General features: G+C 29.8%; 3 protein-coding genes across 3 annotated transcripts; all 3 read left to right on the top strand.

Annotated features, from left to right (window-relative positions):
- The first annotated feature begins 1982 nt into the window (after positions 1 to 1982).
- LOC137933202 (acyl-CoA Delta-9 desaturase-like) lies at positions 1983 to 9502 on the top strand. Its single transcript, XM_068777044.1, has 6 exons — positions 1983 to 2208; positions 3282 to 3412; positions 5244 to 5449; positions 5909 to 6094; positions 7299 to 7455; positions 9338 to 9502. Exons 1-6 carry the CDS (start codon positions 1983 to 1985, stop codon positions 9500 to 9502), a joined length of 1071 nt encoding a protein of 356 aa, XP_068633145.1.
- A 2182-nt stretch (positions 9503 to 11684) lies between these two features.
- Blos1 (biogenesis of lysosome-related organelles complex 1 subunit 1) lies at positions 11685 to 13896 on the top strand. The gene is made up of 3 exons (XM_068777355.1): positions 11685 to 11748; positions 11867 to 11939; positions 12706 to 13896. Exons 1-3 carry the CDS (start codon positions 11688 to 11690, stop codon positions 12947 to 12949), a joined length of 378 nt encoding a protein of 125 aa, XP_068633456.1. The 5' UTR covers positions 11685 to 11687; the 3' UTR covers positions 12950 to 13896.
- Positions 13897 to 14270: 374 nt separating this feature from the next.
- Positions 14271 to 22633, top strand: Pdxk (pyridoxal kinase). Its single transcript, XM_068777254.1, has 5 exons — positions 14271 to 14576; positions 14814 to 15057; positions 16892 to 17158; positions 19594 to 19773; positions 22298 to 22633. Exons 1-5 carry the CDS (start codon positions 14487 to 14489, stop codon positions 22408 to 22410), a joined length of 894 nt encoding a protein of 297 aa, XP_068633355.1. The 5' UTR covers positions 14271 to 14486; the 3' UTR covers positions 22411 to 22633.
- Positions 22634 to 23308: the final 675 nt, after the last annotated feature.

Genomic DNA, 23308 nt, shown 5'->3' on the forward strand with positions numbered 1-23308 from the left:
AAACTTTCACAATGGAGAAAAGACCATAATTCTTAAATAATTAAAAATAAAAGGGTGAAAATTTCGCATCATGTCTCCTATACGATACACGAATGACGGATTAAACCAGTTAATCCGCCGGGTAACTGGGCCACGTAGCGGTAACCTTTTTTTCTATTCCTTTCCAGCAATGTTTCCGAGTGGAAACCGCTCGCTGGTTGCTACAGAGAATATGTAGGCCTTACCTAATGAATAAAATGTAAAACACATTTGAATTATTTCGTAATACTACTTTGTATATTAAATCAAAACTGAGCAAACACAAAGTTACATTCAGTAATTAATGGTGCATATTATTTCAGCCGTAGAACGACCATTTCTGGACAAAGGCCTCCGGATCAGATAGGACCGAATGGGATAGTACCGAATAGGACTGGACTGAAACGGCCTGCATCTAACGCCTTCTAATGACCGTAACAGGGTCGTCGGAGATCCTTCGCTGAGCTTGTTGTGGTCTGCTTATACTCTACTACTCTACTATTACTCCTGAATCTTCAGGCCCCTACGGCCAGTTTTTCTGCGCGCTGCGTGGCCTACCCACTGTCAGTCCAACTTGCCCGTTAACAATTTTTGGAATGTAATATTATACTGAGTTTTTATTTCGATTCACAAAAAATACAAACTCTTTAAATAATGCGTCATTTTAACTATTTATTGGTTTTGGTGCTCACATTGATTTACATCGTAAAGTAAATAAATCCGACATAATTACTACAATTCCACAGCAAGCTTAATTACATTAACAATTTAAATTTAATTTAGCTAATGGGAAATAAATTATGTAGCTATACATATACATATCACAAAAAAATATTTGTATTTCGCTTTGTAATTTAGTATTATTATTATTAGTAGTAATGACGTCAACGAAATACTATATTAAAATATACAGAGAATCAAATCATAAAACATGTTAATACACCAAGTATTAACACTGTACTTATACGTTAACAGATAAGGATGAGTATGGATGTTTAAACGGAAATATAAGGCTCGGTCCCGAGAAATTCCGGTTAGAAACTAACTCTGCGGTTGTCTTCAGAGTCAGCTACATAATTGTAATACACGCAAAGTTAATAAAGATGCCTAAGTAATCTAGCAAGATCACTATAGGTAAACGCTAAATTTGTTATAATACAATTTTTACAGGAAAAAGTTTATTTTAATTATTTTGATCAATTACAAATATTTTCCAATATTATTTCAATCTGTTAATTCCTTATTTACAAAAGTCAAAATACTAAACAATACCAATTAAAGAAATGAATATAAGGTCACCTTATTTTCATATATTTTACTCCATTTACAACACTTTTAAACGACTTAATTTATGCATTTCGACATCTAGAGTACCTACCAACCTATTTCAATTCAATACAACAATCAAATTTATGCAATCACTCAATTGTTAAAGTCTTTATATAAATAGGGAAAAGGGATTTAAAATTATTAAGTTTGTTTTCAACGTTGAGGTAAGTACACTTAACGTCCTCAACATATTTATGGCAATTAAAACTAAGTTAAAATTATAGTAATGATTAAAAATTTTAGGTTAACCTTGTTTTTAAACGTCGAAAAGTTGTTACTTTTGAATTTAAAATTTTCCACCATATGTTTTAAAATTCGGTTGTAGATTTAAAATTTCAAACATTGCCTGTTACGGCCAAATATTCAAAAATGTTTATAATACCTCGAGAACAATAATTAAAGACTATTCATAGGAAAGTCGCTGTATGCGGGCAGCTCAAGAGCTGTCATAGTCGCGATCTTTGGGGGCAGTGCAGTGTGCATTTATCAGCTAACATCGCTTTTATGTAAACTTTGTTAAAGCAATATTTAAAAAAAGTAAAACAGGTAGTAGCCTTGTATTCTAATAAAATAAGTTTAAATTAGGATCACATTACGGCTTACATTCACAGTATCTTTTTAAATAATACAGGAACATGCCGCCTAACGTGGACCCTATACCAAGTGGAGTGGTTTTCGAATCAGATACCCAAACATCAGACTTGGGCCTGGATAAAGACGTGGCTAAATTAAAAAAAGCCACACCAAAGAAGCATGAATACGTATGGTTCAACATACTCTGGTTTCTCTATCTTCATATAGGCTCCGCGTATGGATTATATCTTGCGTTTACCTCAGCCAAATGGCAAACAAATGTTTTTGGTAAGTTTAATGTTTCTCTTACTAATAAAGTTACTGCATTTTATTTCTCTTATAAATTCTCTGTTACTTTATCTATACTTATGTGAGATTTCCTCCTATATTTTGATTATATTGTGACATTTCTGAAACCATAGGATTGAGAGACTTGAAATTCAGTAGTAATTTTTGTTTCGCGGAGCAGAAATTAGCTAAAACGAATTTAAAAAAATTCCATCTGCGGTTAAAAGAGATATCTTTAAACAAATCTTATATGCCATTGCACTTAAAATGTATATTCCCCACTATACGACCTGGCCAGAATATTTTGAAATGTTAATAATTACTAATAATTTTATGAAAACAAAGAAATAATTTTGTGAAATTATACCCATAAAGGGCAGTGCGGAGGCGTAAAAATTAAAATAAAATGGTCTTTTTAACGACGCAAAAGCCAGTGTTTTGGAATAAACTTTTAGAAAATACTCTGACAGTAGTACATTTCAGTACGTTTAATATTTTTATTTGTAATGATTTGTCCGCAAGAAGAAAGGAGTTCTCGTAAAATAAATAATTGAAATACTTTCTTGTAAATGTAAATTTATATTATAATAAATGCGGTGATAATATAAAATTAGTATAATTTTCTTTCTTTTAAAATATCAAAGTACGTCGTTGTCGGAGAGAGATTTTGTGAATAAACATACCTTTGATACTCGTATTAATTTTATCTGTTATTTTTCTGAAACATAACTTGAAGGCCCTGTATCTCCTATCATATAAATAAGAATATACACTTATTAAAAAAAGAAACTTGTAAATAGTAATGATGAAAAAATAATAATCTTAGACCCAACGGACAGTTCCTAAAAGGTTCTGTTCGATAGTCTCAAATAATATACATAATGTCGCCTAATACTTATTTATGAATTCGAAATCTTAATCACTGTGAAAAAACTTGTGTCTCGAGGAACCGAGCACATGCAGAGATATTTTTAAAATCGTGAAACATTTAGTAATAGTGAGTGACCTTAGTAATAAAAATAATCTTATTATTATTTCATAATTGTTTTGTTCGAAATTATTTTATATTTTAGCTTTCGTGGTACATCTCATGTGCGCTATCGGAATAGGAGCTGGATCTCATCGTCTGTGGACACACAGATGTTTTAAGGCGCGAACTCCTTTAAGAGTTGTTTTAATGATTTGGCAAACAATGGGCTTCCAAGTAAGTAAATACAATTTTCTTGTTATCATCGACAAAAATTTTTTTTTATTAAAATCTGTACACATCTAATTAAAACCAAGGTATGCTAAAAAGCGATCACACTTAGAAAGATATACAGGTAAATATTAACATTACTGTGTTAAATTTTAAAGTATTTATTACAAAAACGAATGCATTTATAAGTATGTATGTATTTGTCTTTTTGAGTACATTATATATTTATTGTATTCTAAACTATCTCGACACACAATTGTACAATTAAAATTTCCGTACTATGTATTTACCTGTAAGAAATTGTTTCTAGTGATAAGACCATCCATTAAACTTTGTTTACGTTATTATAAGTTAATGATTCTCTTTCTAATATTACGTGTACAAGAAAATGTAAGAAATTAATTTAAATTATAAAAAAAAATAATTTGAACTAGCCTTATTCCTATATATTAGTTAGTCAAGGAATTTTTATATTGAAAGAAACTAAAAAAAATCGTATTCTTTATTTAAGTTTATTATTACTACGAAACACTTAATACGAAAATTTATCAACAGACGTAACTGTTTTAGAAATATTGAAGATTAAATACAAATATTATGCAATACATTATGCATTATTAGTGGTAATAATATATTTTATACAATTATTCGGGAAAACAAATAAAATACATGAAATAATTAAAAAAGTATCTGTCCCGAAATTAAGCAATTTTTTACTAAATTTGTGTTTATTTAAAAATTAGTGAATAATTATACTACATGTAAAAATCATCGCTTTAGTTTTTAAATTTTTATCGTCAGCTTAATTATGAAATCAGGTCACTTCTTTGGTCAACTTCATCACGCTAAAAACGTTTAAATTTATATTAAATTTAAATTTACATTTATTTCTAACGTTTTCATTTCGCTTTGAAGCAAAAATAACTAAACACTTAAATACAAATCAATTAAAATTAAATATACAAATAATAGTACATAGTAAAAAATGTTTACACTTCAAAATTAGCACTGATCCGTGTATTGTACAAACCTAGACCTGAATTTGTTATTTAAGCTAGTTGCAACTATGTAACGTCAATGGTCGTCACATACTGTATTACAAAACATGTATACGTACAGTATTATATGAAGCCACGTCATTTTCTCAATGTAATGGAATTGACTTTACGACTCACGGGAAAGCAATTACTACCGCCATAACCCGAAAAGCGAGCGAAATAAATCCTTGTGAAACTTTAATAAACTTTTATTGGCTTTTTATATGAGTAAGCATTTTAGAATACGGCCAAAATTTGTACTATATTTGTACCAAAACAAATTAAAAACTTAATTATAATGCAATATCGTTGTAGAAAATAAAATTATAATAATAATAAATCTATGAAGTTTACCGTCATCCCTTGAGCCGTAAGGCATCCAGTGCTAGCTGAACCATTTGTTCTGCGCGCTATGTGGTCAATTCACAAGGCTATTTCGGTTACTTTCGTTCGTCTTCGGATCTCTTCATTTCTGATTTGACCTTGTAGAAAAATCGTGAATTTAGCCTACTCCGTGGCTAGTTGAGCAATTATGAACTTGCCTATGCGGCGTAGGATAAGCTGATGTACCTCTTTCGATGCCGAAAGTCACCACTAGTAACACACATTGGCCGTAGACTCTCGTCTATAGCCACTGACAGATATTGGATGAGATGTTTCATTCTATGAATATATCTATTTGTAATTTTTTATACAACAATTAACGATTGTATTACCTATGTTTGGATTTCTTAGGAAATTTTAATCACCGCAAAACATAAATAAGAATTTCAAGTATTATCGAGGGTTTTTCCTTCCAGGATTCCATATTTGAGTGGGCCCGTGATCACCGCACACATCACAAATACGCCGACACCGATGCTGATCCGCATAACGCAGAACGTGGATTGTTCTTTTCACACATGGGCTGGTTATGTTGCAAGAAGAGTCCGGAAGTTATCGAAGGAGGCAAAAGAATTGATCTTAGCGACCTTTATGAAGATCCTGTAGTTATGTTTCAAAAGAAGTAAGAATATGTTTCATGGTCAATATGCTTATTATATATTTCCTTCATGTGAAGCAGTCTTTAATAAAAAGAAAGAAATAAATTTTATAATGACGTACATGCACAAAGTGGACAGACAACATCGTTGAGGTTAACTGAAGACGCTGATTACAAGCCGCTTCCGAACTTTTGAGGTTTATGTCCATCATCATCATAATAATATCTTCTTTTGAAAAGTTCGAAAGCATTTTGACGATTTTAAGGAATAAATACATACCTCATGTGCAAGAGGCGGTAAATTGATAGCAAATAAGTATCATCTTTTACTTAATGCGTTTACACAATACAATTTGAATGCTTTACCATCTTGATTCTCACAACCAATTTCTAAATATGAAATAAAAAATTCTTTCAATATTTTTTATATTTAACTGAAGTACTTAAAATGAGATATAATATATAAAAACTGTTGTCCACCAGGCACTATATGAAGATGATGCCGATCCTTTGCTTCGTGTTGCCAACCGTGATCCCAGTGTACTTTTGGAACGAAACCTGGTTGAATGCATTCTTCATTCCCACTATCCTACGCTACACATTCGGCATTAACGTGGTGTGGAGTGTCAATAGCTTCGCACACAAATATGGTTATAGACCTTATGATAAGTAAGATTTTAATTATTTTTTTGTTTAGTCATTATTATAATTACGTGATAGAATAGATTATATTCATATACGATTTATTATGAATTGATCATTGTGTGTACAAAGTAATTGTGCAGTTTGTACAACTTTATTACGTTCTGCTTTGAAAACACTTTTCATACCGTTATTATAAAGTTAACAAAACATCATATCTTATGTGTCAAGATCAAAATCGCATTTTATGTTGGTTCTAATATGTCATTTGAGATCCTTGTATCATAATATTTTAGTGATGCTATGGGATAAATATGATAATAGAACAAAAAGAAATTATTATATATAAAATTTTATGTGAGAAGAAAAAAGTAACCGAAAAAGTTCGTGCGTTGTTAAAATTCTGCATATCATATTTGTTCATTATCATTAAAACAGTTAAAAATATTTATTTAAATAATTGAAGTTGTTGTGTTTTTTTTTAAACAAAGGCTCGCGAAAAAGAATATATCTACTTTCCCTGTAGATGTGAGAACAATATAAAATAACTAAATGAACTTAAGAACAAAAAAACACAATTTTGTCTGTTCAATAATAAAAGTAAAAATTTTTAAATATCGTTTGCGCATTATAAATATCTAGACCTTAAAATAGGGGTTCACATAATTCTATTTTATATACGAAAAATAAGTTCACCTCATTTCAATGGCATAATTCATGCAACGCGTAATAAAATCCTTTATCCTTCGTCGTCTATTTTAACGACTTCTCGACTTTTCTAGTGTTGGCACTGTTCCAAAAAGGTTCCAGTCCAGCGAGAATAATATTCTAATTATCTTATAGAATAAATACATATCTACTTAAGTAGAGAGTACCAAGAATTGTTTAGTAAACATCCGTTGTATGGAATAGCCATAATTTATTCCAAAAAAAAAAGGCTATGAATCAGAATAATCATACATAATTTTAAAGATACCGAAATAAAAGAAAAATAACATCTTTGTTTATTAAATTTGAATAACGAAACTCTTCAGCTTTTAAAGTACAAGTAATGTGTGTTATAATATGTATAAAGATTCTTTACAACTTTTTAATGATAATTTCATATGGTGATTCACTTTAACGATGTCGATGTATATGTATATATTATTTTTAAAAGATTGAATTCTCGAAACATTTCATTAAAACGATGTTTAATGTAAGATTCTTAGTTTATCGATTTTTACGAAAGGTCATTGAACCCTCGCGAGAATGTTGCTGTGTGGATGTTCTGTGTGGAAGGTTTCCACAACTACCACCACACGTTCCCGTGGGACTACCGCGCCAGTGAGCACCCTCTCGTCAATATGTTAACGCCAACTATTGTGTTCATTGAAGCAATGGCTAAGGTAAGCTTCTAGTATGTTATCATTAAATAACTAGTTAAAATTTCATACTTTTTCTTCCAAATACAGTTAAAAACGATTTATTCGTTTACATTTAATACAATATGGCGGTTTAGTTATAGAAATAAAATTACAGAATCAATAACTAATTTTCATTACGTTATTTAATTTAAAATAAGACGTCTTTCAATCTTTAACATGTAAACTAAAACACGACTATCATTATCATCATAAAGAACATTTCCGACAATAGCAATTGAGTTGATAATCGGACAATAGTATCAATTTTAAAGTTGAAACAAAGTGTACAAAAACAATAGTGTTATCGAAACTGCTTTACCGCGCCTTAGGTACGTGCGCGGCGAGACGGGGTAGAGTATCGACCGTTTCCTTACATCGGTTCGCCATTGACGCTCGCGGCAGCAGCGCTCGTGCTTTTTTTTCCTCGGCCCCCACCTCGCCGCGTTTACCTCAGGCGCGGTACGCCGATTTTAGTATAACTTGTGATCATGAATACCATAAAATACTTAACATATCAAGAACTAAAATTGAAAATACATGTCGATATAACTCGTTAAAAATTTCTTATATTTCATTACAAGTAAATATATATAAATAGGACAAGAAAACTATAAACCTCTAATGCGTTTTAAAGTTGCTCTATTTTATTGACTTAAACGTAAGTTAAATAAACTTAATATTGTGAGGACAACAAACAATGCTGTCATGTATTTCTAGATATATCGAAAAGCCGGTTAGCATTTGTGCATTTACATTGACTTACTGGCCTTTGACTCCTATTGTAGAGACGACAAACGATTTATGCAATCGGGAATGTTCCTGATAGAACAAAGATCTCTGCATCTACTCTCAAATGCTATAATACATTTTACTTTAACAAATATTCTTACGTATTTTCGGGTAGAAGTTTTTAAAATAATTGTTGTACCGTGATAGAAAACTATTCTTTAAAATCCTTAGAACATGATTTTGTCCATTAAATATAAAATTCTAATGACATCAGAATTTCTAAGTTATAATACACTCGTCTCCAACTCAAGGATGGATACAATATCTAGTAAACATTTAATCTAGATAGACTGGTAAAGTATACCTACCTATATATCATTAATTCCACCATCGAATCAGTTGTAAAAACGGTAAAATACATAAATCAACCGCGAAGTAATTAATTTTTTTTTCCTTTGATGTTCATATTTAATTATCTATCTCTTTATATCAAAGACATTATATAAATATCTAAAATGATAAAATATAATTTATTCATATTAACATCCACATACGATCGTTTGAAGTTAACTCTTGAGTAGATCACGAGAAGAATTCATGCCATTAAAGCCTAATTTGATAGAAATTATAATAAAATTTACTTTCCTCCATAAAGCATCCTTCATCTTAAAGCTGCGAGTGTTCCAAAGGCGTCTGATCTGAGAAGATCCCAAAATAAATTAAGTCTGGTTTTTTGTGGTCACTTTCACAATAACCTTAATAAAGCCGATAGAGCTATTCATTCAAGCTCTATTATCACTTTATAATAGGATTTTATTACAAGTTTTTTTTTTCTGAACTACTTAAATTTATTACTAGATAATTTAGAGACATCACATTAAAGTATATTGTAATACAGCACAAAAGAGAGTTACTAATTTCCTTATATCTAGTGCTAACATTATGTACATCAATATTTTTCTTAAATATATCAATTGTCTTATATACATAGACCAGATTGCCATATTTAACAAATAATAAAGTACGTCAACTGTTATAGTCCGACCAGAACTACGGTACCGCGCGATTTTGCAACGGGCCAACATGTTCCAGTCGGACTATACTTACACATTTATTATAATAAACATTTTTTCAGATTGGCCAAGCATATGATTTGAAGGCTGTTACCCCTGATATAATAAAGCAACGTACGCTTCGTACAGGTGATGGTACGCATCATTTGTGGGGCTGGGATGACCCGGAGTTCACAGAAAAACTTAAAGCTCAATATGGAGCTATACACAACGAAGAAAAGAAATAAAACTTAGAAATATTACATAAATATAATAAATTGTTTGCTTTATAAAAATTTAAGACTGTTGTGAAAAAAAAAAATTAAAAAATTTATGTTTATATTTTTGTAATAAAATATTAAGTTGAAAATGTTAAAAATTATTTTATTAAACAAAAAGATTCTCTGACTGCTTTGGCTAATAGCTTCTACATTTTATAAGCATTTACATGAAATGTCTAAAACGCTACAAAAAATTGAATAAACAACGGATGCTGTATGCACTTTCCTGAAAATGTAACTACTAAACCTCTTTCATAAATATATTCATCATCTGATCGACAGACTGGAAGGCATAAGCCTCCCTCAAAGATCGCCACGATCGTCGTCTTGCGCTGCCCGCATCCCGCGACTTCGTGAGACTTTAACTATGTCCTCGGTTCACCTAGTGGGGGTTTACTAAGTACTCATATATTTATTACAAGTGAACAAGGTTCTTTGCAAAATTATTATAATCTACAGTATCAGCTACATTTTTATAATACACTTTTTAAGATACTTAGCCTTCTCTAAAGTATTTAAAAAGATGTTTGAATAATTGATACTTACCAAAATTCTTTTTTTTTTTCAAATAAATTATTTACTAAAACAAATTTTATCTTTTACATAGTAACTTCTTTGCCGATGTAGTCTATTGGCGTAAATCAATACCTCCTTCTTAAGCAACTGTCTTTAAAGCAATGCGACTTGTTGAAGGTTATGTCCTAAAAATTCACTTTAAGAAGCCAATTTGATCCAAGCTTAATTGATCCATCCGCAGCATTGTTCTTAGAGAATATTCTATTTATATAGAGATGTGCCGAATAAACCTTTGACCAAATAACAATATTCTGCAGTTCGTTCTAAAATTTACGGAACCGTATACACAGTCAAATTATTCAGTTCGATTTCGTCCAATTATTTATCAATATCTGCTGTAAAGTGTCTCATTGCGCCATTATGACATAAAACATGCATGCTATAATGTCAATGAAATACGTGAGAAATTAGACACAGAACTAAGCAGAGCATGATAAACATTCAGCGAGGTAAATATTTACAACCACTACACTATACACTGACCACATTAGTAGATCCAGATTTATTTATTTTTTGTAACAAAAATATTCAATAATTAATTAAACTTGCTTTTAAAATTTAATGAACTTCTTGCTAACGAAAATATTCAGTCACTACTTTCTCATGTGTAAGAAAGAGTTAGTTATTAGTAAGCAGCCGGCAATATTTAAAGAAAATCTTAGCGATAATAGTCAAATAAATGGATGGATCTAAGGAAATAATTTTAGAAGAATTGGAATCTGCGGGGGGAGCCTTTGTTTTTAGGCAGCTGAGGACGACTTACGGTTAAAACTTCAATTGAAAATTTACCATTGTGCGACTGCATATAGCTGCGGCAACTACAGTACTTCTCTTCCACTGAAGCATACAGGTAATTTCATAAATTTGTCGGAACGTGAAACATTCAGTAATGCAATGATTAAAAAAATATACCGAACATAAAAAATACTAAGACGTATTCAACTAAACATACAGAACAACGCTACTTTTAAAGCATTTCGTAAAGGCATTCACAAATTTGCCAGACTAGAATATTTGAAACTTTTATATAGTAACAAATCTCGAAAACTCAACTTCTTAATAAATTTCGATTCCCGCTTATACTAAACAAATATATGCTACTTATGTTGAGATACATAACCACGAACTTCTTTAATATTTTCACGCGGCTTTTAAAAAACGCAGCATAATGTAACAAAACTTTGACTTTAGAAATAAAAGTAAAGATTTAAAAATAATACATCTCTTTGATTCTGCTGATAAAACTACCTATTCAAGAGGCACTAAGGTTAATCTATTCATTTATGCAATTACATTTCAAACCATATTAACAAATAAGGTGTTATTAATATATTAGTATCACAAATTTCTTTGAGGCTTTGAATAAAAACGAAATTTAAAAATAACAATGATTATTAAGGTTAACAATATCTGTTTACAATTGTTATTTTAAAAATTTTCAGTAATAATATCTAGGTAACACCTTAAAACAAATATCAATGACAATCTGACACGACATTGACAGAACTACTTAAATCTTAAGAGAAATAATTAAAAAGAATAAATTAGTTTATTCAGTTAGATATATATATAAAAAATGCTATCAGCACTTATAAAAGAACATCAAGCTAAACAAGCCGCTAAAAGAGTGACACAAGGTTAGCCGATTTAATAAATAATTTTAAGACCTTAATATCTTTATTTTTATTGATGATAGATATTTATTAATGAATAATGTGCGTCGTTACCCGAAATTATTAAATTATTTTTTTTTAGAACAAAAACGTAAAGAATGTGTAGCGGCAGCCAATGAGCTTACTCAAGCATTAGTAGACCATCTTAATGTTGGGTAATTAAACTTCTTTTACTATATTTTTTGACTTGTATGATAGATATTGATAATGAACTTACATACGCAATATTATATTTTAAGTGACATAAATTACCAAAACATCAATAACTAGTCCGTGTTACTAAATGATTGACACAAATGTGTATCAATATAATAACTCATGATTATTTGTTATTAGAATTTTCAGTTTAATCTTGAGAGATCAGATATTTAAATGTGAATTTTTCTAAAGTTATTTTCAGTGTTTAAAACATGGAAAAAATATTTGGGGACTTTACCTACTCGCACTCAGGGGTACTTTGGCAATTTGCTAAACAATAGATTAAGTTAATGCTGTTAGCCATTAGGCTTTTACAGTTTCATCTGGCATGTTCACAGATTAGAATGGTCCATAAACTATACTAAATTTAAATTAATTCTTCATAGTTCAGATTCCACAATGACACTCGCACAAAGGTGAGAAGGAGGCTTATGTCATTGTGTCAGTGTGAACCCATAACCTTTATGAAAGATTTTAGTGCAAAAGTGCATTTTATCAAATACACCAAAGCTTCAAATTATACTTACACGAAAATATAACAAGCAAAATAATTATTTAAACATCTGATCTCTGATAATCATTCAAAATTGTTATTAAAAAATACCCACAACTATTGTTTACACAACTATTGTCTACAAAGCTATTATTTACATTTTAATTTGGTTTCTTCTTGCCATTTATGCATGTATGTGGTTAAATAACTAAATATTATTTTTGTTTTAGTGTTGCTCAAGCATATCTTAACCAAAAGAAATTAGATGCAGAGGCAAAACTATTGCATCAGGGTGCAATTAACTTTGCTAAACAAACACAACAGTGGCTTGCATTAGTAGAAAATTTCAGTAGTGCTCTTAAAGAAATTGGAGATGTTGAAAACTGGGCTAGAAGTATTGAAAGTGATATGAAAATTATAACAGATACACTAGAAAGGGCTTATGAAAATACACAGTCTACAACCAGCCAATAATTTAAATAACATTAACATTATTAAACTATCAGGAATTTCTTACTGTATACTTATCAAAAATGAAATATTAATTTGTCTTAAAGCTTAAGTTTATGGAACATACTTTTCTGTCTAAAAAATCCTTTCTTCAACATTAATCATTTCTTCGATTAAATGGATAACTTTTATGTGTTGACTACTATGAAATAAATTTTTGCATTAAGAAAATTCTGAAACTTTGAGATCAATAAGCTTAAGATCCTGATTATTAGATTTAAATTATTTATAGCCACTTTCATTTTATGAAAAGTTATTCTAAACTGTGTGATTTCTGATATTCAAAAATCCAAAAATTTATTTAGTAATCGCACATAAATGTAACCAAAATAAAAAGGAAGCTACTGATAAAAATAATTATTTTGACCTGAATAACAACTTAAAAGTTATGGTTTTCCTTTCAACTTTCATAGTATATAGGACATATTACTCCTATGAACAGAACTGCTATTTGGTGTTTCAATGTTTTAGGTCAATTACAAAAAGGAGAAAATAAAATTTTACAGGAAAGTAATTGTTTACATAGAATGTTAAATTTTGATGTATAAAAAAAACAATTGTGTGAAATATAAAAAAATATTTTAGCTGTTATAGTCATAACTGTTATGTTTAAATTATAAATAGAGAATAAGTTATTTTTTCCCGATTATCATTCATTTGCTTCTTTAAGTTAATTAACTTGTATATTAAGAATCTGAATACCTGGCTTCATAAAGAAATAACCTTACTATCTATAAAGATATTGTAAGATACAACAAAGTAAATCGGTATAAAAAATATCTACATCATATTAAGTGCCTCCCTTTTTACATTGCCAAAAAAGCTAAAGCAATACGGAAACTATTTGTAAATATTAATATATATATAAGGTCATAATCATACAACGTAATCAAAGTAGTATTCTTTTAAGATTTCTGGGTTCTAAATTAAAAATAAAATTCGAACCAACATTGTAGTTTAAAATGTATTCATTTTTTAACATTTATAATATATATAATATTTTGTTTTCTCGTAAACAAATTAATTAAAACTAATTGTCTTTAATAAGAATATCAATAAATGTAAGTCAATAGCTAAAGTTGTCTACCTTTATTTTATTTAACAAAATTTTATCCTTTCTTTACTATAGTACTTATTAACTATTTAATCGATTCTACTGATTTTATCATTGTGTGGGCCAAATACAATACTGTATTGCTTTTACTGACAAACGAAAAAAAATAACTGTCAGAATGACAATAGTCAATATCAGTAATGTGTTTATAGCTATATAAGTATTTGAACAATTGGTTATTCATTAAAAGATTTGTCGCTTTATATGTTATACGTGATCTAGTCGTGTGTCTAGCTGGTGATTCCAATAATTATTTCGTAATACACATTTATTTATTTTTTAAGTGTTTATGTTTAGTTCTCTAAAATTTTTATTCCAAGATTTTATGTAAAATTAAGAGATTATTGTTAATATTAAATTAATTACTAAACTACAAGTTAAACAAAGATGTCACATTCAACTCCTAGAGTTCTTTCTATTCAGAGTCATGTAGTTCATGGTTATGTTGGAAATAAAAGCGCTGTATTTCCTTTACAAGTAAGTGTTGTAATTAATTATTTAATGAATTTTTGTGCGAAATTATCTTGTAGATTTAAACATTTTGAATAGTATTCAAGTTATAAAAGATGTTTATATGGAGCTGATAACCATAGTGAAGTTCCTACTCTCAAAAGCAATTATAATTTTAACTCACAGCTTCTAGTTTACGAGAATTCTGGACAGTAAGCTTAAAAAAAATATATTTAACATAATAATGTTTTTGGATTTAAACAGGTATTAGGTTTTGAAGTGGACTCAATAAACACAGTACAGTTTTCAACTCACACTGGTTACAAACATATCAAGGGCACGGTGCTGCAGAATGAGGAGATGGAAGAATTGATACAAGGGCTTATATTAAATAATGTAGATTACTACACACATTTTCTCACGGGCTACTCAAGGTCTCCAGATTCTTTAAAGCAAATTGCTGTAATAATCAAAAAATTAAGGGAAAGAAATCCAAGTCTAATCTACGGTAAGTAATTTTTTTTAAACTTCCAAAATGTTTTTCAATTAATTATGATTGAATCTAAGAATATGGAAGTTAAGAACTGATAATTGTTCAGATTGCTGTTGCAATCTTTAAACATAGGTGATGTGAATCTTTAATATTACTAGTATTCACAAAAAAGTGCTCACAGAAAGTGTTGGTTTTTTACAAAGAGGACTTTAGTATTGCAGTACTCCAAGAGATTCCAAAATTAGATCTTTTAAGCCTTTATTTTTACTTTATCTAAAAAGATTATTTCATTAACAAATACAATTTAAAGGAATAAAGATGCCTTTTAGGTCATTGTTATTGCTTGCATAAATAGACTTATCTTCAAAAGTATTTATGAAACTATTAAATAGCAATAAATACTAGCAAAGTAATTTTTTCGTTTTCAATTTATAACTGATTGATTTTGTTTTAGATTATAGCAAGAAAAATATTTATGTTAATATACCTAAATATACAACCTACAAACTGAGATTATAGAGCCCTTGTCCTAACAGTCACAAAATATTATAATTATATAGTATAATATTCATCAATTCAATTTAATTTTTTTTAAATTGATACATCACTAAATATCATGGGCCTTCTCACAATCAACATTTTAATGTTTAAAGAGAATCTATATTTAAATTACTTTATCATGAAATTTGATGAGAGATTTTAAAGGTGTTATCATCTTAATGGAATTTACTTTATAGATAAGAGATACAAAGTAAACACTTTTATTACACTTCAACAAACTTTTTGATAGTAGCTAACATATTTCTAAGAAATTTTCATTATTGCACACTCTATATACAGTTATTTTGTAAACTATTTTCAGCAGCTTTATAATTTTACTTGGGAAAAAAAAGTAGAGCATGTAAATTTTGGTAAGAAAGAAAATTAATCAGTGAAGTTATATAACTTAAAATAAAGAATAGGTGATTAATATTCACATAACAAATTGTCATCAATAATCTTTTTCTGACTGCAAGAACAACTGCTATACAAATGTCAACCATATATAACAAAAGTTGTATATAATTCTTAATTATCTGTGGTTGCAGGTTATTGTTTACTATACTGGCATTTGTAGTTTATGTATAAGAGATTGGAGATAACAATGCTTAATGTGTATTATAAATCTTTAGCACTTATGGCACTGTTAACTCCCTAGGTAAGCTTGGAACATGATCTTATATTAAAGTATGCCTGTCCACTCTACATGACACAACTAAAAAGGCTGTCTTAAGTTTTTATCTATTTTTAAATACATTCAATTAAAATACAAAACATATAATTTTTTTATTTAAAATGTTCTAATATTTACTATCTGAGCTCTTGTTAAAAATATATGTAAACTTTAGGTTTATCATTGCTGTGACTATGAAGTTAGTTATTTTTAAAATAATATATATTAATATATAATAATCTAATGCATAAATTTAATTCAACTTGAGTACATGATTATTAAAAATAAGTTTAGGCTGGTTATGTAGATGAGTGATATTCGTAATATATGTTTACAATGTATATGGTTAGTTATCTTTTGCACTAATTACGAATCTTAACATGTTTTTAACATGACGATGAATGAAACAAAAACTGCCGCGGAAACTGACATAATTCTCCACGACCTCTAATCATGAGGAAGAAGGAGAATATTGACATTTAGTCATTAACATATTTAAATAGTATTTCGATTATTATTTAACAAATATTTTTTATATCCTCATTTGAAATCAATCAATAAATATATAATGAAGATAATAATGAATTAAAGAGTTATATTATAGTGTATATAAAAAAGTGTTTTGTAATTTTTCAGTATGCGACCCAGTCATGGGCGACAACGGTGAAATGTATGTCCCTGAACACATCCTACCAGTTTATAGAGACGTAGTCATTCCGCTGGCGGATATCATCACACCGAATCAATTTGAAGCTGAACTTTTGACTGGTATGAAGGTGAACGACCTAGATGGTGCATTGAAGGTCATACGCGCTCTCCACGATAAAGGCGTTAAGACTGTTGTGTTATCAAGCACGGATCTTGGAGACGATAAGAATATGATTGGCATTGCTAGCACGCAAGGTAATTTATGAAGTATAGTAACCGGTATTTCATTTGGTACTTTAACGTTATCTACTCTATAATAACATTCATGTCATATACACCTACTCAAGGCTCAAAGATCCACAATAACAGGTCTAACGCTGCCGGCATTCATCGACTTCCTGCGACATTAATAAAGTACTACTACCTACTCTATGTACATATACTATATCTATAGCATAGGTATCTCTTACTGGGTTCTTTAGTATCTATTTCTTTGACAATAACTGAATATTTTACAATAGAACATTTAATTGATTAGTCACTTGTCTTTGTAATGAATAGACTGATAAGATTATTAGAATATCTTGTTTTCCAAAGCGAGTGGCCAAGTTTTGAAACTGAAATAACTGTGTTTTAAATTACTTTGTATAGTTTTACGAACTGTGACTTTGGCTTGGTATCGTCGTCATCACGGCACGCCATAAACGTTTAGTAGAGGCCTGTATAAATTTAATAACTAGGTATGCTCCCGCTCGCTTCGCTTGGCTCACAACCTTTTATGGTTATAATTTCATTATTAGCACTTTTTAACATACCAAAAAAAATTCTGACCAAATTATAAGGGTGCTATAATTAGAAAATATACATTTTTAAATCAAGGCCCCGTCAATCCTTTTTGGGATGGAATTTCGAAAAGTTCAATTTTTAAGCTGACCGACCTCGTGTTGGCGAAAGTAATATTTCTTCAAAATTTCAAGTCTCTAAACGTTATGGTTTCGGAGATTTTATTATGAGTAAATAGGTAGGAAGAAATCTCGTTTAAATATATAGATTAAAAAATCAGTACATAAATATCTTGATTGTTATTCCACATTTTTTTTAATATCGCATGTGCCGAATAAGCCCGCATGATGTAATGATAACTCAGCCTAACGACGTAAGCGTAAGTCGGTCATCACAAAAGTTACACATACGATGTTAGGTCGCACATATACAATGTGTAAGTAAATAATATTTCGTATAAAGATAATAGTTAGACAAAATAAATTACGCGCTTATTTGGATTCACAATTAAAAAAAAACATGATAAACATTATCACAATGTAGAAAATTAATGCAGAATTCAAATTTTAATTGTAACCGGTAATTAACACGTATTTGTTCTGTTAGAATAATTGAGGTTTTCATTTTTTTTAAAAACCTGTAATACGTAATATGTTAGATTTAGATGAAATGTTATTTTTTAATGTCTTACTATCTACATGCTAATTTTGTCAATAAGAATTCCATGAACACATATCTACCGTGAAGTTATACCCTCTCTACTAACATTTTTTGTCAAGGAATAATTTCCCTACATATACGTATGTCATATGGCCCATAAAGCAGCAGAACGCTGAAGTAACTTAGCCTTGGCGCTTCCAACTGAATTCCTATTTAATTTTATTTACCGAATTTCTATTGAAAATGTGTTATGGAAATCCACTACTGGTGCGGCTTATCTTCAGTGGTGGACGTCCAAATGTCCGGATCTAAGAAAACGGGCCAATCATCATTAATATACCTCAACCCCGAATATATAGGTATATATATATATATATATATATATATATATATATATATGTGTGTGTATCCTACATTCGCGGCCAAAAATTTTCTTAAAAGCGGATCTTATAAGTACATACATAATAAAAAAAGGATTTTAATAGGTATCCAACCCAATATCACATGTAAATGCCGTCAAACGAACTAATAAATAACTAAAATAGATTTTAGTACAGCTTCGCTTAAAGTAAGTTTTAAATAATTCGTCGAGGACTTGGACATAAGTCGCTATCTGTTTTTTATAAATGTAAATAAACAGAATTAAAACAACTGTAACTAAATGCATAAAGTATTATTTTATTTATATAAAATACACTTAGACATCTGAACAATAAACTAATTTTGAAATGGCGTGATGAGAGGTGTTATGAACAACTATTTTTAGATACCATCGCTTCAACTTTCATTTTACCCCTCCAACCAACTTATTTATAAAAAATATTTTTTTTTTAATCAAAATAGATCAAAGCACCTCCATGCGTGTGTAGTAACAGAATGGTTACTCTGGGCAACCATGTTAAAAATGTTTTAAAATTGTTTAATATATTATTAATAATACATTATTAGGAAACCTAACAATAACATTAAACCGCCCATCATGATGGATAAAATTTAAACAAAATTACCATAACATTTTCGAATATAAATTACTGTTCTAGTAAGTTAAATAATCCAGATATAATATGTGAATTTAAAATTAATATTGTATTATAACAATTTATTTTAAAGTACTAATTTCCTTAATAAGTTTAAAGTTAAATATACTATACTAAGATACCAGCATGTTTTTATCTTATTTTATATACTCATCTTATTGTATTTAGAATACCGTAGACGATAATTATATTGTTTTTTAATAATTTTAGGATCGTGTTACAAAATTGAGATTCCCAAAATGGATGCCAGATACACCGGGACAGGTGACCTGTTCGCTGCAATATTCATGGCGTGGTCGTACAAAACTAACAACGACATCAAACTTACGCTCGAGAAAACCATTGCCACGCTGCAAGGCATCGTAAAGGACACGTATGAGAAAGCGAGAGGTATGAAAAAACTTTAATTCAACTAGTGCTAGTAGTGTTCAACTTTACGAACGCATACAGGGGACCTAGTGTCTCGGGATTATTATAGTCCGGCCAAGCTGATCTTAACTGGCCTTCATAAATATACTCAAAAGAGATAAGTCTGATATTGTAGGTTAAGTTAGCATTAAGTTTGGCCTCCCTTGTCATCTAAAATAAGATATTGTGTAGCACTTCTATTCTATTTATTCATATTTATGTAAAACCCTTTCCAAATATTTATATGTATGTATAGTAACATATATATTTGTATGTATATACACCCTTAACTGCCCTCCGCTTCATGTCTCTTATCTCCATCCAAAGGTTGTCTGGTAGAGATCGCCTCGAGCTATCTATATAGTTTCTTTTTATAGTCGTTTTCTATGGGGTACAATAAAGTGTAAATAAAAAATAAAAAAAGAGTTTCTAGATTTAGATAAATACACCATCATCGAGAATAAGCACAATAGAGAAAGAATGTAAGAATGAATAATACCGAAACCTAATATACCGTATATTGCAGAATTTATAAATTTCTAAATTATGGTATTGGTACAGATAGTACTTATCGGACAAACCTCATCTTACCTCAATTGTTTTATTTTATTTAACTTCTTACATTAGATCAGCTTACAGTGAATACAGTATATAAGCAGTAATAAGCAAACAGTACAAATACAAAATAAAAATAACATCTATATACAGTATCAGCAAATAACATACAACAATACTTCTGTATTCCTTTGCTAATTGAAAGTATTTTTAATATATTCATTCCCCTGCTTTGTTTGGAGCAGGGACGTTACAATGCAGGCGTAAATATATATATATATAATAAATATATATATATAAAGCAATAATGTGTATATATATATATATTAATATATATATATATATATATATATAAATTATTGCTCTTTCTTAAATTAAAAAAAATCAAGGTAGAGTAAAGGCATCATCGATACACAAACGTACGAATTGATTACAGTAGACCAAGGGTCAGTAAGCGTGTAAGCTGACACTGACTTCTTATTACATCAGTGTCAAGTAATTTGTTTCCAGCCGGCAAAATATTATTAGTAATTTGTTCTATTTAAAAAAAAATACATACATTTTTATTTTGGCTATATTGTTTAGTAATGTGTAAAGTCAGCAGTATTTGTGCAAACACACACAGCTATGGCTGTGAAGCGTTAACGCCATATCTATCGTACTATTCGAGGTTATTCTAAACTGGGTTACGAGTAATGTATGTGGCATTACAACTTCCGACTTTATGTTATCTTTGACACCAATTATAAATATATATAACTGTTATTATTCCAGCTCGAAATAATACTATGTTGGGCTATTATAAGATCTAGTTGTGTTCAAATCTTATTTTGTAATCCAGGGTTTGTGTATATGTTACAGTAAAAACACGTTTTTCGTTTGAACTATTTTTTACCGAATACATTAATTATAACTAGTTATTAGTAGAGTAAATGCGTTTTTCTGAAACAAATCGTTAAAATCTGTTCCGGCCAAAGTTATAGTTCATATTACCTTATTAAAATAACAATACTGAAAATCGGTCAAATGTTATTCTGTTGGTACAGTTTATAAAAAATCATGCACTTATTCCGTTATTAAACGAATATCATACAAAATAATTTTTGAAATGGAATAAAATGTTACGGGAGATATACGAGGTAAAGGTGATCTTGAAAAGTCGTTAAAATGTTTTAAATATAACGAATAGTACAACTGCTGTAGTAGCTAGTTGCAGAGGATAGAATCAGGTTGTAAACAGAACCTAACTTTTTTTTGTATAAACAAAGTTTTCTAGACCGGTCATCGTGGCCATTTTTTAGGGTAGGCCATGCTTTGCAGAGGATGTCTATCGGCTGATATGACGACGAACCAAAGTTTTACAATGTTTCCTTCATGTAAAATCATAATTTATTTACTTACATGACTGTGTTCTAGGTATTTAAAAAATAAATTATTATATCTTGTTTTCTCTAGTACTAGTTTTAACTAAGGTTCTTCGTAGTGACAATTTCTTTTTTTTTCTTTATTCAGCCCATAGACTCCCTCTACAAAATATAAACATCCCTCAAAGGTATCTATGAGGGATTTATCATAATCGCCACGCTTAGCAGACGGATTGGCGATCGCAGTGTGGTATTATTGCACGCAGACGACGATAGTGCCCTTCCTTTGGTAACTTGTTTGTGACCAGTGCCAATTCTATATATTTGTGTCAATAACGATCACGAGTCTTAGATTTGTACCGCCGGCGTCCCACTGCCCGTAGTGATAACTAGTTATAAATATCAAATATTTTTGTAGTAAATTCTGGTTTTGACTAATTTTAACAAAGGAGTTTGGTAAAACTTGGTTCCAACTATGGAAAACGCTTTCGAACGAAAAACTATTTTAACCTAGCGTTTCACGTCAATTCTGTTATAAATGAATCATTGTGAATTATGAAAATTTAAATCCTTTAACATTTTTGCAGAGCAACAATCAACGGGCGATATTCCTCCAGCGCTCATCGAACTGAGACTTATTCAAAATAAAACGATTATAGAGAATCCCATGGTATCTATTAACGCCGTCAAGATTATGTAAATCTTTTATTATTTCTTATGAATATTATTTTACGATTTTTTTATTATACTTATAATAATATAAATATTCGTCACACGTTCGCTTCGCTTTAGTGAATTAAAAGTTTAACATAAGCATAATATACGAGTGTTAATTAGTTTTAGCAAATGGTCGTCTGCGATTACGTGTTAGCAAAACGAATTGTTTAAATTTCTGTGTCTTTGTAATCATGTATCCTTAGGGTCCAATTATGATGATAGTAAATTATGACGTGGCCTACAAGCTAAATAGAACGCATGCTGCTTAAAGTGTTTACCATTTTTCTCTCGAATCACCACAACCAACAATGCCTCGTAGATTATACTGAAGCCGCTGTACCGCGCCTTAGATATGCGCGCGGATGAGGGAGGATAGTATCGTTTCGGCACCACTATCACTGTTATTGGTCTATGGTTACAGCTTCACAACTAGTCCGTTACCATACCAGTGATCGGATGTTAGCTAAGAAATTATGAAATAGGCTTTATTATTTTACTAATAAAAACTATCTTCGGAGTCTGCTTGTGGATAAGTTACAGTTTGTCACACTGGGACAAGCTGGCATAGTTATCCGTCTTACTCGCCCATATTCACATTTCAAAATTATTTACAAAAGTGCTTTCCATATTATTACACTATTAAAATTCTAAAATATTCTATCCCTGGACTATTATCAAATTTGGAATTCACGAATCCAAAGCAGACTATTCGTGTAAGGTTAATAGGTCTATTAATAACCGTATCAAATGAACTATTGTTATTTGAAAACGTTATAGCGATGTTAAAATAGTTGTATAAACATAGCACATTAAGTGCAACAAATAGGTTCATTATACATTACTTAAATTTTATTACCTCATTGCTACAATGCACTTAAAAC

Source organism: Battus philenor, unplaced genomic scaffold, assembly GCF_028537555.1.
Source record: "Battus philenor isolate CCGP_79_NKW_IND1 unplaced genomic scaffold, ilBatPhil1.0.hap1 SCAF_13, whole genome shotgun sequence".
NCBI lineage: Eukaryota > Metazoa > Arthropoda > Insecta > Lepidoptera > Papilionidae > Battus > Battus philenor.

Coding starts and splice junctions, on each gene's coding strand:
- LOC137933202 (XM_068777044.1), top strand. CDS start 1,983: ATGCCGCCTAACGTGGACCCTATACCAAGTGGAGTGGTTTTCGAATCA. Junction 3,413..5,243: donor GGCAAACAATGGGCTTCCAA/GTAAGTAAATAC, acceptor TTTTCCTTCCAG/GATTCCATATTTGAGTGGGC. Junction 5,450..5,908: donor GTAGTTATGTTTCAAAAGAA/GTAAGAATATGT, acceptor GTTGTCCACCAG/GCACTATATGAAGATGATGC.
- Blos1 (XM_068777355.1), top strand. CDS start 11,688: ATGCTATCAGCACTTATAAAAGAACATCAAGCTAAACAAGCCGCTAAA. Junction 11,749..11,866: donor CGCTAAAAGAGTGACACAAG/GTTAGCCGATTT, acceptor ATTTTTTTTTAG/AACAAAAACGTAAAGAATGT. Junction 11,940..12,705: donor GTAGACCATCTTAATGTTGG/GTAATTAAACTT, acceptor TTTTTGTTTTAG/TGTTGCTCAAGCATATCTTA.
- Pdxk (XM_068777254.1), top strand. CDS start 14,487: ATGTCACATTCAACTCCTAGAGTTCTTTCTATTCAGAGTCATGTAGTT. Junction 15,058..16,891: donor AAATCCAAGTCTAATCTACG/GTAAGTAATTTT, acceptor GTAATTTTTCAG/TATGCGACCCAGTCATGGGC. Junction 19,774..22,297: donor CACGTATGAGAAAGCGAGAG/GTATGAAAAAAC, acceptor ACATTTTTGCAG/AGCAACAATCAACGGGCGAT.